The sequence below is a fragment of the Musa acuminata genome, chromosome BXJ1-2, assembly GCF_036884655.1.
Source record: "Musa acuminata AAA Group cultivar baxijiao chromosome BXJ1-2, Cavendish_Baxijiao_AAA, whole genome shotgun sequence".
NCBI lineage: Eukaryota > Viridiplantae > Streptophyta > Magnoliopsida > Zingiberales > Musaceae > Musa > Musa acuminata.
The window spans coordinates 25,960,694-25,973,400 of record NC_088328.1 but is presented as its reverse complement, the minus strand read 5'-3'; the positions used below and the strand labels follow the sequence as shown (position 1 = coordinate 25,973,400).

The 12,707-nt window shown below is 36.6% G+C and overlaps 1 protein-coding gene across 2 annotated transcripts; it reads right to left on the bottom strand.

Moving 5' to 3' along the window:
• Positions 1-769: 769 nt before the first annotated feature.
• Positions 770-9,159, bottom strand: LOC135605420 (probable inactive shikimate kinase like 2, chloroplastic). Of its 2 annotated transcripts, XR_010484443.1 has the most exons (9): positions 8,867-9,159; positions 7,159-7,349; positions 6,864-7,058; positions 5,291-5,352; positions 3,857-3,923; positions 3,654-3,772; positions 2,410-2,586; positions 1,721-1,901; positions 770-1,054 (listed from the first exon to the last, which is right to left on the bottom strand). XR_010484443.1 is itself a non-coding variant. In XM_065095484.1 (8 exons), the coding sequence occupies exons 1-8, from the start codon at positions 9,116-9,118 to the stop codon at positions 1,798-1,800; spliced, it is 1,167 nt and encodes a 388-aa protein (XP_064951556.1). In that variant the 5' UTR covers positions 9,119-9,159; the 3' UTR covers positions 1,595-1,797. The 2 variants fall into 2 exon arrangements, 1 of the variants encoding a protein (XP_064951556.1); XM_065095484.1 differs by lacking the exon at positions 770-1,054 and having other exon boundaries at positions 1,595-1,901.
• Between the last annotated feature and the right edge of the window lie 3,548 nt (positions 9,160-12,707).

Sequence of the window (12,707 nt, the reverse complement as noted above, 5' to 3'; positions counted from 1 at the left end):
CGATAAAATCGATAATAGTAAGATAAATGATATTAAATATTTTATTTTTTATAATTATAATAATATTAATATAAATTTTGTAAGTCTAAAAATGCATAAGATCTAACTACAAGCGAGTACTATGTCACTAGTCCGTTGGATCGCCACCTTCATTTCGTATTCGTCGAAGGCAACACCTAAGGACACGAAGCCAAGGAGGCCGAAGTCCAGGGTTTAGGATTTTGGCAGAGTCGCATCGATCTCTTCTCTCGGAGAGGGCGGTTGATCCATCCATGAATGGATGGGGGCTCTTGAGTACGTGGAATCGCAGCGATTGGTACAGCGCCTTGGCGGATCTGTACCAGCAGTAGCTGTGGCACCTGCTCACTTTCAAGCTCGAACAGTTCGTTTGCTTGGCTTCTTAATAAAAGAAAATTCTAGTGGCATTTTGTTCGTAGTGCAATATGCAAATAATCCTCGCATGGTCCTGAAGAAAAAGGGACACCAGTTAAAAATGCACTGACTAATTATTCATGGACGTGATTTGTTTAGATTGAGCCTATCTATCATCATCCGTCTCGGACTAGCTTTTCTCGAATGCGGTTTGTGGTTTCAGACACAATCTGATGTGTGCCTGAGAACAACATTCCATTTCGGCGAAATGTAGTCGGTTGGTAAATTCATAGATCTCGACCTATGCTATCTGATATTTCTTCTTTGGTTGTAACTCTTTGAAGTGGGGACAATGGGCTACTACAGGTTCATCTCATCGAGGGCATAGTCGATCAAGTGGAGGGCACAGTCCACGTCTCGTGGGTATCATCCCTCAAATAAAATTGTCTCCCTCCCTCCCTGGGTGGGAAAGGTGCGAAACACCATCAAGCACAAGCCGAGACACTGCTTGATGGCCGCAATTCTACAATCTTTGTGTATAAATAAGCATGGAAGAATGAGAAAAAGATAAAAAGTTGCCACAACCCTTTGTGGTTTCCACTCACCCGACCACTAAGGCGATGACAGCATAATAATGCTGGCTGAGTGTCTATTCTTCTTGTATTTACTTCTGGGGAACAATCTGAAACATAGGCACAAACTACTTTGGGTTATGATCAAAATAATCAAAAAAGTAAGTAAGCATCTTATGTAGAAATAATCAAAATTCTTTTTATTTGTGATTTTATGCAGAAACTGCTATAAGGTTGTGTTCCTAGAAATCGACTTAATAATAGTCATTGTCAATTCACTCAACCCTCAGTTTGCTGGGTTATGATCCTTTGTGACATTCTAGCATTTGTAAAGGGTACGATAGAAAAAGACATTCTTCAACATTATTTACCTAGGAATCTGATTTTAGCACAGCTAGAGACCTGATTTCCCAGTTCGGACCTCCTTTTAGATGTTCTAGTAATGGAATCATGCTCTATTTTTCCTCCTTGTAAAAAATACATCTTTAATCATAACACTGTAAACAGGTCTACAATGCATAGAAGCAGGTCTACAATACATGATCAGAGAGATATGATTGGTTCATGTGACTGGGGGCATATGATTAGAAATCAACTTCATGTTATAAATACGTGACAAACAAATATGAATCTGTACATGGGCGAAGTCAGGAGAGAATAAAACATTTTAATTATTGAAATATCTGCTGCGTAAATCCATATAAACACGTAATAATAATAATAATAATAATGACAGATAAACACACATGAAAAAGGACAGTTCAAGGCAAACAAACCTCTCAATGCATGTTCTCGTTGGAACTTCGACTTTTCTCTTAACGAGAAGAGATCACAAGATCCCGTGATTGCTTTTTTAGGACTCAGGAGGGTGTACTCCACTTGATGGATCCCATCCTGGGGGCTTGATGTCTGGCCAATCTCCACGACACCCTAATCTGACGTAAAGACTCTTCTTACCTGTGAGACGTATCCAGTTACAACCTGATTAAAAATCAGCAACACTAGGACCACAGTACCACACAACTCAAGTGTGTACCACTATTGAGTGGTTTTAATACAGATAAAAACTAATTTGGATTAACAATGTTCTAATTCTTAAGGATGCTAAGATGCAGCATTATGTTGTACTTCCACCATTATATATAACATAATTTGGTTTCGATACAACGAAATGCATGCTCAAGCTCGTGATGAAGTGCAAAAGTTAGAAAAAGTAACAGCAGTCCTTTTCAGATCAGCTATTCTATTTTAATTAATGCTACAGCTTCAAGTTACACGATCCATATGTGCATCTTAACGATTGCTAGTTCTGGAAGCTCATTGGAGCATCTTAACCATATGTGCATCAATGAAATTCTATCTTGAACATGGTTGGCAACTTGGCATAAAAGAATTTGCTTTACGGCAGATCCCAATTTGTATAACTTCGAACATAATAACAACCGACAAAGTGATATCTCCATACCTGTAAGCTGCCTGTCTGACAGGGTTAATTGTTTCAGTGCACTTAAACAAGCCTGAGCAACAACTCGCGACTGATCTGGTTCCCATCCACCAAGCTTCATAACTATATCAGCATTTGAATAAGCAAGCCTTCCGTCTTGTACATGCCTTCTGGCCTCCTCCTTAGCAGAAGCTTCATCTGCATCAGCAAACCAACATCGATCATCATGAAATAAATTTTCTCAATATGATAGTGACTAGGTTAGCAGTTAGCACTCTAAATTGAAAATAGATACCGCTTACTTCTTTCCATTCAGTGTCCAAATGTATCATGGATTGCAGCAGTTGATATGAAAAAATAATGTCTCATGCATGAGAACAGAAATGGTACTTAATGTCTCTAGTATTGTAGCAATGCTACATGTAACAAAGTTTGCCCTGATCAGGTCAGCTACATCGAGCAGTCTTGACCTGATCAATAAAACAGTAGACACCATATACTATCCTTTCCACCTGGAACCAATCAAATGAAACGAGAAATGCCTGTTATAGGTAGGCCAGACCCATGCCAATGTTTTGTTGGCTGGCCCATTATAACCTTCAGTCAATTAATGGCTTTGATATTGCAAATTTGAAAGTTGTTTGTTCTTGGGTCCAATGCCTAAACATCCCTCCAATATAGCTTATTAATTCATAATTTTTTTTATAATTGTTTCTAGCTTACTATTTGCTTAAATATTAAACCAAACAAGAAATTACCTCTGTCAAATTAGATTAAAGTGGTCCTGAAATTTTAGATACAATGCATCATCATCTTTCAACCATGACATCCACCAAAAGGACAAAGGAAGATGTTTAAACAGAGAAAAGAGATGAAAATCTTCCATCCATATTATGTACATGTATCCTAATCCCATGATCAAGACTAACTGCACTTTCAAAGAGAAAACTAAACAACTGAGATGCTACATGTCAATCAAGAAACTTGTTTTCTCAACTATTATTTTGCTTTTCCTTGGATGAAACTATAAGGATCCTTAAATTCCATAGTCAACAATCTGAACCCAGGATACAGTAATGGTATAATATAAGAAACATCATACAAATTATCTGTTCTACTCAAAACGAAGACCCTTCTAGATTCACTTGTTATAAAACTGAGATCGTATCAGGATTCAGAAATTTCAAGATAAATTGTTAGTTACAGAATGAAAAATGCAATGTTTATGAGCATAACAAACATATAATGGTAAAAGAAGGCGTTGCCTGCTGCTTCAGATATGGACAACCAAACAGTGAATCCTGCATGAAGGTACCGCCACTTATCATGTGTTCTAGCAGCTCCATGCTCTCCTCCTAGAGTTGCAACAACGCTTCGGGCATGGCTAAAAGCATACTGAACTTGGATTGATCTTTCACTCTCCACAATGTAGTCAAAACTACTAAAAGAACAAAATTATAAAGTGTACCTACTAAGACTTTGCAATATAGAACCTTCAGCTTCAGCAACAGAATCTACTCCATCTGAAACAACCCCTGAAATGCGTAACATTAAAAAGTGAAGACTTTGGAGCACCAAAGGGTCTCCAATCTTGCATTTATGAATGATTCAGAGATATAAACTTCATAACACTTAGTTGCTGCATGAAGAAGTTCTAGCATAACTAAACTGGAAGAGTTGATAGATATTTTACAAAGCTAAGACTAATGTATTTCATGAACTATCATGATCTAACTTTCATATTCATCATGTGCTTTGTTTTTTGTGCATCTTAATGGAACAAAAAAAAGAAAATCCAAAGAAGTCGATGTGGGACTTGAAGAATAAAGCAAATGTGTAGAGCTGCTCTTCGCCCACTATAAGATTTGTAGAACATATTTAAACTTTGGGACCCATTATCACCAGATCATGCAATTGGATGTCAGCCTTACACTTGCAAAGAAGTATGAACATGAATAACATAAACAGCTCAGGTATTATTCATGCTTCACGATCAAACCTAGAATCAAATCAAACCTGTTTATACATTAACTTACTTTATTACTCCTATCGACTGAACATATCAATGGCGGCTTGGATCCATAAGCATACGTTTGCCACATTCATGCGCTCTTTTCATTGTTTATTTATACCAACAAGTTCTATCGATTTCTTGTTTTAGAAATTCTTATCCATAATTTATATCATATATTTGTATCATGAAACCATTTATCAACAAATACGAAAACAAAAAGTTTTGCAAGCAATGTTTCAAATACCAGCCTGATTGGTACATATCTACCAGTATTTACTGTTTAGCAAAGACAAAGCGGACCACAAAGGTTGGAACTGATTGGTATCCAATTTTTTTTTTATTTTTTTTATGACACCATGCAGCATAGGTTGGTATACCAGTATTGTACAAGTCCCACCAGTTGCGAAATCAGTATTGAGATTACAAGTTCCAAACAAGCATGACAATTATCTTTCCGAAAGTGACCTAACGTGGTGTACTTATTGAAGTAGATTACCCACAGTGACAAAGTAAACAAAATCTAGTCAATTAAAACCTTTATGATATGATCTCCTAACTGTAAAGCCATTTCATTTTTATGTCCAGAAACAAGTGCAAGATAATACAACACTTGCTAGCCAAGTATATAACATGATTATTAGATATTTCTTAGATATTAATATCAATAGACAATCAAGTCAGTCATAGATTTTCTCTGCCTAGAATAATATTCCTTTATCCAAATTTATATAGGCTTTATCCTTTATTCAACATGAGAACTTCCATGGAGAAGGAAGCAATATATACGATAAAGAACTAGAAATTCCGGAAATAATGTTCATGATCTATGTATGCCTTCTAACTACTTTAGCATGAATGAGTATTTGATAATTACTAAAGAAAACTTACATGACTCAATAGATTGTTGAGCATATCTCTCCAGCAAGTCACTTGTACTAAATGGAATGTATCTGCAAAATCATGATAATATTGACCTTGAGGACCTTAAAATGTAAGAGACCATTTCCAATCAACTCTTTTTGTCACATCAGAGCATACAAGTAAATATATCATATGCATTTACTGGATAACTTGCAGGATGCAAACTAGGCAAAATACATTGGTTACTGGATACCTTGCAGCATATCCAATAAAAGAAAGTAAATAGTATAAATATCTAGTACCGAAATGTGAATTAATCTAATGAAAAGATATCTAAATTTGTAAAAATAAGAAAGTTAAGAAAATCAAGCCAAATTAGTGTAAAGATTAGTGGCATAGTTTATGCTAGTCTTTGAATAGTGGAAACCAACATAGGATACAGATACAACACAATACGGGAATGCCAATTTGTCAAATCTTGAAAATTTAGGATACCATATGGTGTGGATACTGCAAAAACCAATGCATTAGGTATGAAAGCACTTGATATTCAATTACAGCATCTGAATATATAGTCATATCTTGAAATCATATAGAGAAGCTGAGAGGAACTTATGATAAATGTGTAAATATCATTTAGATTTCATAAATCACAATGTGACTTCAAACACAAACAACAGATAACTGTCTCATCTGTGATCGAATGATCAACATTGAAAATAAAACATTCTCTCAAGAAGTATCGATTAAGTATTATCCAAGTATTCTTAATTATTCAATCATTTTAATAATAACAAATAATTGAATAATTGAAGTATCAAGCAGTTGTGTAGTCATAGAGAGGATTTCGGTGTGAGTACTGAAGTTTAAGGGCTTCCTGTATATTCCTTGGTAATGTTTCTGGAACAGCTTCTAATAAAAAATAAAAATTTATTTACTTGCCAGAAAAGCATTCATCATTGATGAATGTGCTAAGCTTAAAGATGAAGTCCAAGGTACTGAACTTATTGTTCTTATAAGCAGATTGTTCACATTCATTTACAGTCTTTTATTTTTGTTACATGGACACACTAGTTTTTAGGTCCTGAGTAGATGGTATAGACGAAAATCAAAATACATGGAATGTTTTGCTTATCATGCAGTTTCAAAGATTGCTATCTCAGTTCATTATTGTTTCTATCTCAATTTCATCAAAACTTTCCATGTGCATATCGCAGCTCCATGGCTACCAAACAAGGACACTAATGATGCAACAGAAGAACAGCAAGGAAAATCGTTGAAATTTGGAAGGACATAAATGTCTCTCGAAGATAAGCATGAGATGCCAATGGGAGAGGAACTTCCAGCCTTCTATCTTCTTATCACATACATGAAAAATAAATGGCTTTTTGTAAATGTATATATTCGCCTGAATTAATCGACTGATGCAGGAACGATACGACTTAGTCGTCAACAGCACAGTTTCACTTAGCACCCAGCAGGAAACAAATTAAAGAACTAATTCAGTGCTTCAGCAACACGTCGATTACCATGAGGTAATTTTATATATGGATAGCTGACTTGTATGGAACAGAAGAAAATCAAAATAGAAGAACCATACCCAATTCCAGTTGCAAGTTCACTGCCAACGTTTTCATTTATCTCTGTGGAATCTCCAACAATGTAGATTGAAGTTCCTTTCAGTAATTGCAGGATTCCTTTTGTAAGAGACTCCCAGGATTCCATCACATCAGGCCACTTTAAATCTCTGTCACACTTTTTCAGGTTAACTACTAGCTGATCCTCATCTATATACCTGATAGGAAAAGTGAGTTTCATAAAGTGGTATCTAAGAACAAAGGTGCATTTATATTGTAAGAATTTCCTATACTTTCAGCATTTCCATCTGTACCAACCATATAGTTTCAGAAGGCTTTATCCTCTCAAACAAACAATTTGTTTCCATAAGAGTTATGAGAGTCCCAGAAGCTTTTACTCTAACTAATAACGAAGTCTCATCCATGTCCACAAAAATATCACTGGGGCTCATGATATCTAATTTACTAATATCAAGTCTCAGTTCTACGTCTGCATCACCATCGGAGAACTGCACAAAATATCACATATAGGATGTGAGTCAATGAGCCACAGCGACATAACATAACTTTCTCAGATACTATAAAGTGCATGCATAAAGTTGCATTTAACAGCTAAAACGAACATTGACAAGATTGTTTTGTGACATTTAACCATAGGACCATCAGAAAGAGAAATCATCCATGACGTTAGACACAACAAAAGTAATAACATACAATTTTCTTTTACACAACTGACAACCAATTTGATGACACTTCAAGAATAGATGACAGTCTATCATGCTCGAAAACAAAATGTTCTAAAAAATGTAACATTGAGGTATGAATTAAATATAAAATTAGCAACTCAGCGATGAGTGATTCTCCTCATAAAAATTAAGTGAAACTTAAATTCTATTACACCCTATATTGTTGTTTTAATCTAAATAATAACTCTTAGACCACTCCACACTAGGTCCAAAAACTTATGTTATGCCAGTTTCCCTCCCTAAAATGTGGCATTACAATTCTCTCAGTATTATGATAACCCCTAGTTCGAGATGATAGCTCCCAAAAACAAAAATCTATAAAAGATATAACCAAAACGTGTTTTGTTAGATTGTTTATGTACCCACACTTCCACTTTAGCCATGTATTTCCGTGGAGCTAATTACATATTACCCCCTGTAGTTAGATCTCTTTAGCATCCCGGTCCCTAGACTTAAAAAATTTACATTCGAATCCTTATAGTTATGACAGTGAAACATCTAGCTCCATTTATCCTAACGCTATAGGAAGAAGAGAATGATGTAGATGTCGACTCTTTGCATCTGCATCAGTGACGCTTGACAACTACGTCAGCACCGACATATATACATAGCGACGAAATGGTCACTCGACATCTGTATCGACACCGACAACGACACAGATGCAGAGCGACACCACCCTTCCCCGCATCGTTATCGGCACCGACATAGTTGCCAAGAGGTGTCAATGCAGATGCAAAGCATCGACATCTACGTCGTTCTCTTCCTCCTCGTCTTTTGTCTCACCTTTTATCGCTGCTCTTCCTTTTCATCCACAACAATGACCTGCGGACTTCATCGGCAATATCGTCCACCACCACAAAAAACGTAATTGAAACATTGAAATTATCCTTTTGCCCATCATTTTGGTGCTTCTATTGGTAAAATCGACGACATTAGGATAAATGGAGTTACATGTTTCAATTTCATTAGGGATTTCAATATAAATTTTTTAAGTCTAAAAACTGAGATGCTAAAAAGGTCTAATTACAAGGTAATATATAATTAGCCATATTTCCATATGATCGTCCAATTGCAGAAATTATAATGACCGTACCAAAGAACGAAAGCAAAAGGTTATGTGTTCCTATGTAATGAACTAGTTATCCTCCAAGTCTCATCCATGAATCAAACGAAAATCTCTTCCGCGCATCAAATGTTAGGATCGTGATGATCCGCAGATCAAGGTACTCCGACAAAAGAACAACGAATTCGATTTGGAAAAGTAGAATCATATTCCAGACCTCATAGTTTTTCGATTCAACAGGAATCGCGGAAACATGGCCGCCAGAAACTGATTGCAGCCGGTTCAAGACGCCATTTCTTTTAGAGAGGATAAGAGATGAGAAGGAGAACGGCGACGATAGCAGTTTTCTGCGATCAAAGAGGGAAAAGCGAGGGTTGAGAAGAGGGAAATCTTGCCGAGGAATCCCTAGTGTTTTCTTGGGATTTTGCGTAGAGATTGAGAGCGGGGAGTTAAGGAGAGCAGCGGCCATCGGCGCGTCGAGTAAAGGAAGAGAACCAAACAAGTGACGTAAGAGGATAAGAAGCCGTTAGATAAGAGGGAGACAAGTCCGATTACGTATCTACCCTTTATACTTTACAGAATTACGTGAAACGAGGGAAGCAAACCCTCAGATAACCAAAAAAAAAAATCTCATCTACGTAATTGAACTTTGTAAGAAATAAGAGGGAGACAAGTCCGATTACGTATCTACCCTTTATAATTTACAGAATTACGTGAAACGAGGGAAGCAAACCCTCAGATAACCAAAAAAAAAAAATCTCATCTACGTAATTGAAATTTGTAAGAAATATAAACTGCATTTCTTTTACATTATCTCTTGCCATTTAATTCCCCAAAACACCGAATCCATTTGACTCGAGAATTCAAATATCGTATTCGAGTCCACACACATAATTCCCCAAAACACACACACACACATTAAACTCGAGAATTCAAAGTTCGCTGTGTGTGTGTGTGTGTGGTTTAGGAATATTGATCAAACTCTGCTTCAATTGCACACAGCGAACTTCACATTAAACTGCAGAATCTCCAAAGGTGGCCTCCTATCATCATTTCCAAAAAGATATGAATCAACATTAAAGAGCATTTAGAAATATGAAAGTATACAGTACTTGAGCAAAACATCAAAATGTTAGATGTGAAAATAGTTTGGAAACAAGTCCAGGAGTGACACGAGAGTATCAGAGACAGGAAACTGATGGATGACCAGTTTAGCAATCTCAGATTTAATCTAGTCAAAATGCTACAAATTTCTATGTTTATCTTTTAATAAAAATGATCTTGCTCCATAGAACTCCGATAGATCTGCAACAAAGCATAAATGATATCCAGGTTAACAATCCTCATTAAAGTGCATATTTTAACAAGTTTCACTTCAAAGGTCATAATACAATGAAGCAATACGATAGACAGTTCCAAGGATTAGTGTGAGAGGGCAAACAAGAGTTCATATCGACATTTGTATACTATGGGAGGCGACCCTGCTTAAGGATGGAAAGGGAGTAATTAGCAGCTTCAATGAGGTCAGCAATGTTGCGAAGAGAACGTTCTTCAGCTCCGAACAAGAAGATGCTGTGGACCTCTGCTTTCTTGGCAAGACGAGCAGCATGGGTAAGTAGGAGTTCCGGGGAGTTGAGGCTTCTCAAGATTTGATGGTACAATGACAAAACCTTTGCTAGGTTCCTTGCCAAGTCTTCAGTAGTTGCCATACTAATCCTTTTGCCATTCTAATTGTACAAATGCCCTCTACAAGGAGAACAAGTAAGAAGAAAATTACAACTCCCAAAACCAACTTAATTATAGGCTCACTGAAGCCCTACAAAATAATACAACAAGAAAAAAGTTTTGGAGAAGAAATCCACAGTGATTAATAATTGACACAACAACATGCAACCATTTAGGATATATATATATATATATATATATATATATATATATATACTGCACAGAAAAAAATAAACATGCAGAAAAAAGAAACAAATGGAAACCAACCAACTCGAGAACCCACTCCCAGTGCAAACTAATGTAGTAAGAGACAAGTGATGGATTGGTGAAAGTTGCTAAATTAAATTCCTAAGCAAAGTCACAACCATGATGTCCCTTATGGGCAGGATTTAGATTGAAGTTACATTTGCAAACATTCCTGTTTCCAATGATGGATGGGGAAGTGCTTACAAATCCAACAGAATCCAACAAAGAAGGAGATTTGATGAGAAATATACATTAGTCCAGTTCAATGGACACATACATGCAAACTTAATTGTTGAATCTAATGCAGAAAAGATCTCTTTGAAAGGAAAAGCTTTGTTGAAATAAAAACACAAGTTTTCATAAGATACTGAGCACGTGGTAATAGATGCACTCTGCCGAAGCTTGCTTCTTCCATAAATAAATTTGCTCGACCTAGTCTAAATAACATCCCAATTGTGAGTCACATGCTAACCAGATCCTTGCTTCTGTTATGTATTGTAATAATTGTTGTTGAATCTTTTGATCTTTAAAAGAACTCTTTATATAGTTGTCGTAACCCTAGCCCCCTTCATATTAGATGATAATGTGTTTACAAGAGGACTACCTAGTATATATATTAAGTGAATCCTAAAACCCAAGTTAGCTAAGTCTCTCGCTTGTAGATAGACCAATCCGGTTCTATCATGTAGCTGGATAGTAGGATATACTGTACTCTGATTTGGATGAGGTTAGGAACCATTTGCTGTTACCGGCATAGCTCCCCCTTTCTCCAATTTAGGGTTAGGGTTGACACGTTGTCATTGCTTTCGCTTTCTGATCATATTGATAGTCTTAGACTTAAGTTTGAATTAGCTTTGATCGATGCAACCAATCTATTTGTTAAAATGTCACAGTGAATATATTCTCATAAATGTAACGACTCGAATCTTTTTATCATGAAACAGGCCATTAACAGGAACATAAACAATATAAATTTCTCATGTAATATACACTCAATATAGAAAACTATGTAAAGAACATCAACAATTGGTACAAGAGCTGATGGTTCATGCTAATATCTCTATTTTCATGAAACAGGCAAACACTCAACAGGAACATAAACAATCTCAATATCTCATGTAATATACATAAATATCAAGAAAACCATGTAAAGAACATCAATAATTGAAACAAGAGCTTATGGTTCAAGCTAATATATCTTTTCTGAGAAGGGGAAGAGAAATGAGAACAAGAGAGAGAACCGCAGACGAAAGAATAGAAGAGAAAAGGGGAGGAGAGACGAGGTACCAGATGGATGAGGTGCCCGGGACAGTGGCAGAGGATAGATGGTTGCCTTCGTCAGCGGCAGAGGGGAAGCGACCTTCGCAGTTGCAGAGGGGGTCGTCTCGTCCGACGGCAGCCAAAAACGCCGGTCGAGTCGCGTCGCGTGTGGAGGCCTTTTCTTTTTCTTTATGTTTTTTTTTTGACCTTTTATACGAACCCGCTAGAATCGACTCGGAAACTAGAGTTGGCTGTTTTACCCGAGTCGAGCCGAGCCGATGAGCAACCCGGTTCAGTGATGAGCCCGGCTCGTCAAGCTTGATCTGAGCCATACATCGCGCGAACCTACGGTCCAGATCGCGAGTTTAATAACAAAAAAAAAAAGCCCAAAACTATTATACTCGATCTAACGATCTAACCTTACTAGGCTGAAATTTTTTTCTCTGGGCTCGAAATAATCTTCATTAGCATTACAATTTACCAGCAATTAGTAGCAACTGCCAATCATTTCATATAATGCTGAGAGATAATATAGATAATAAATACTAACTTAGATTCACCATTAATAACGTAAAGGATAGTAGGAATCAGCCTTCTCGCTTTCACCGTACCATATAAAATTTATATGTCGATTATCGATCTTATGTACGGTGTAGCCTACAACAATCAATTCGAGAAGAACTAAACGCTCTCAAATCCAAACCCATGCTTGAATCAAATCAATTTATCATATCACGAGAACACTGAGGTCTTTGAATATAGCAACAAACCAGTCAACCAAAGTTCAACTAAACATGCACCACATCGTGTTCAATATGTGGTGTATT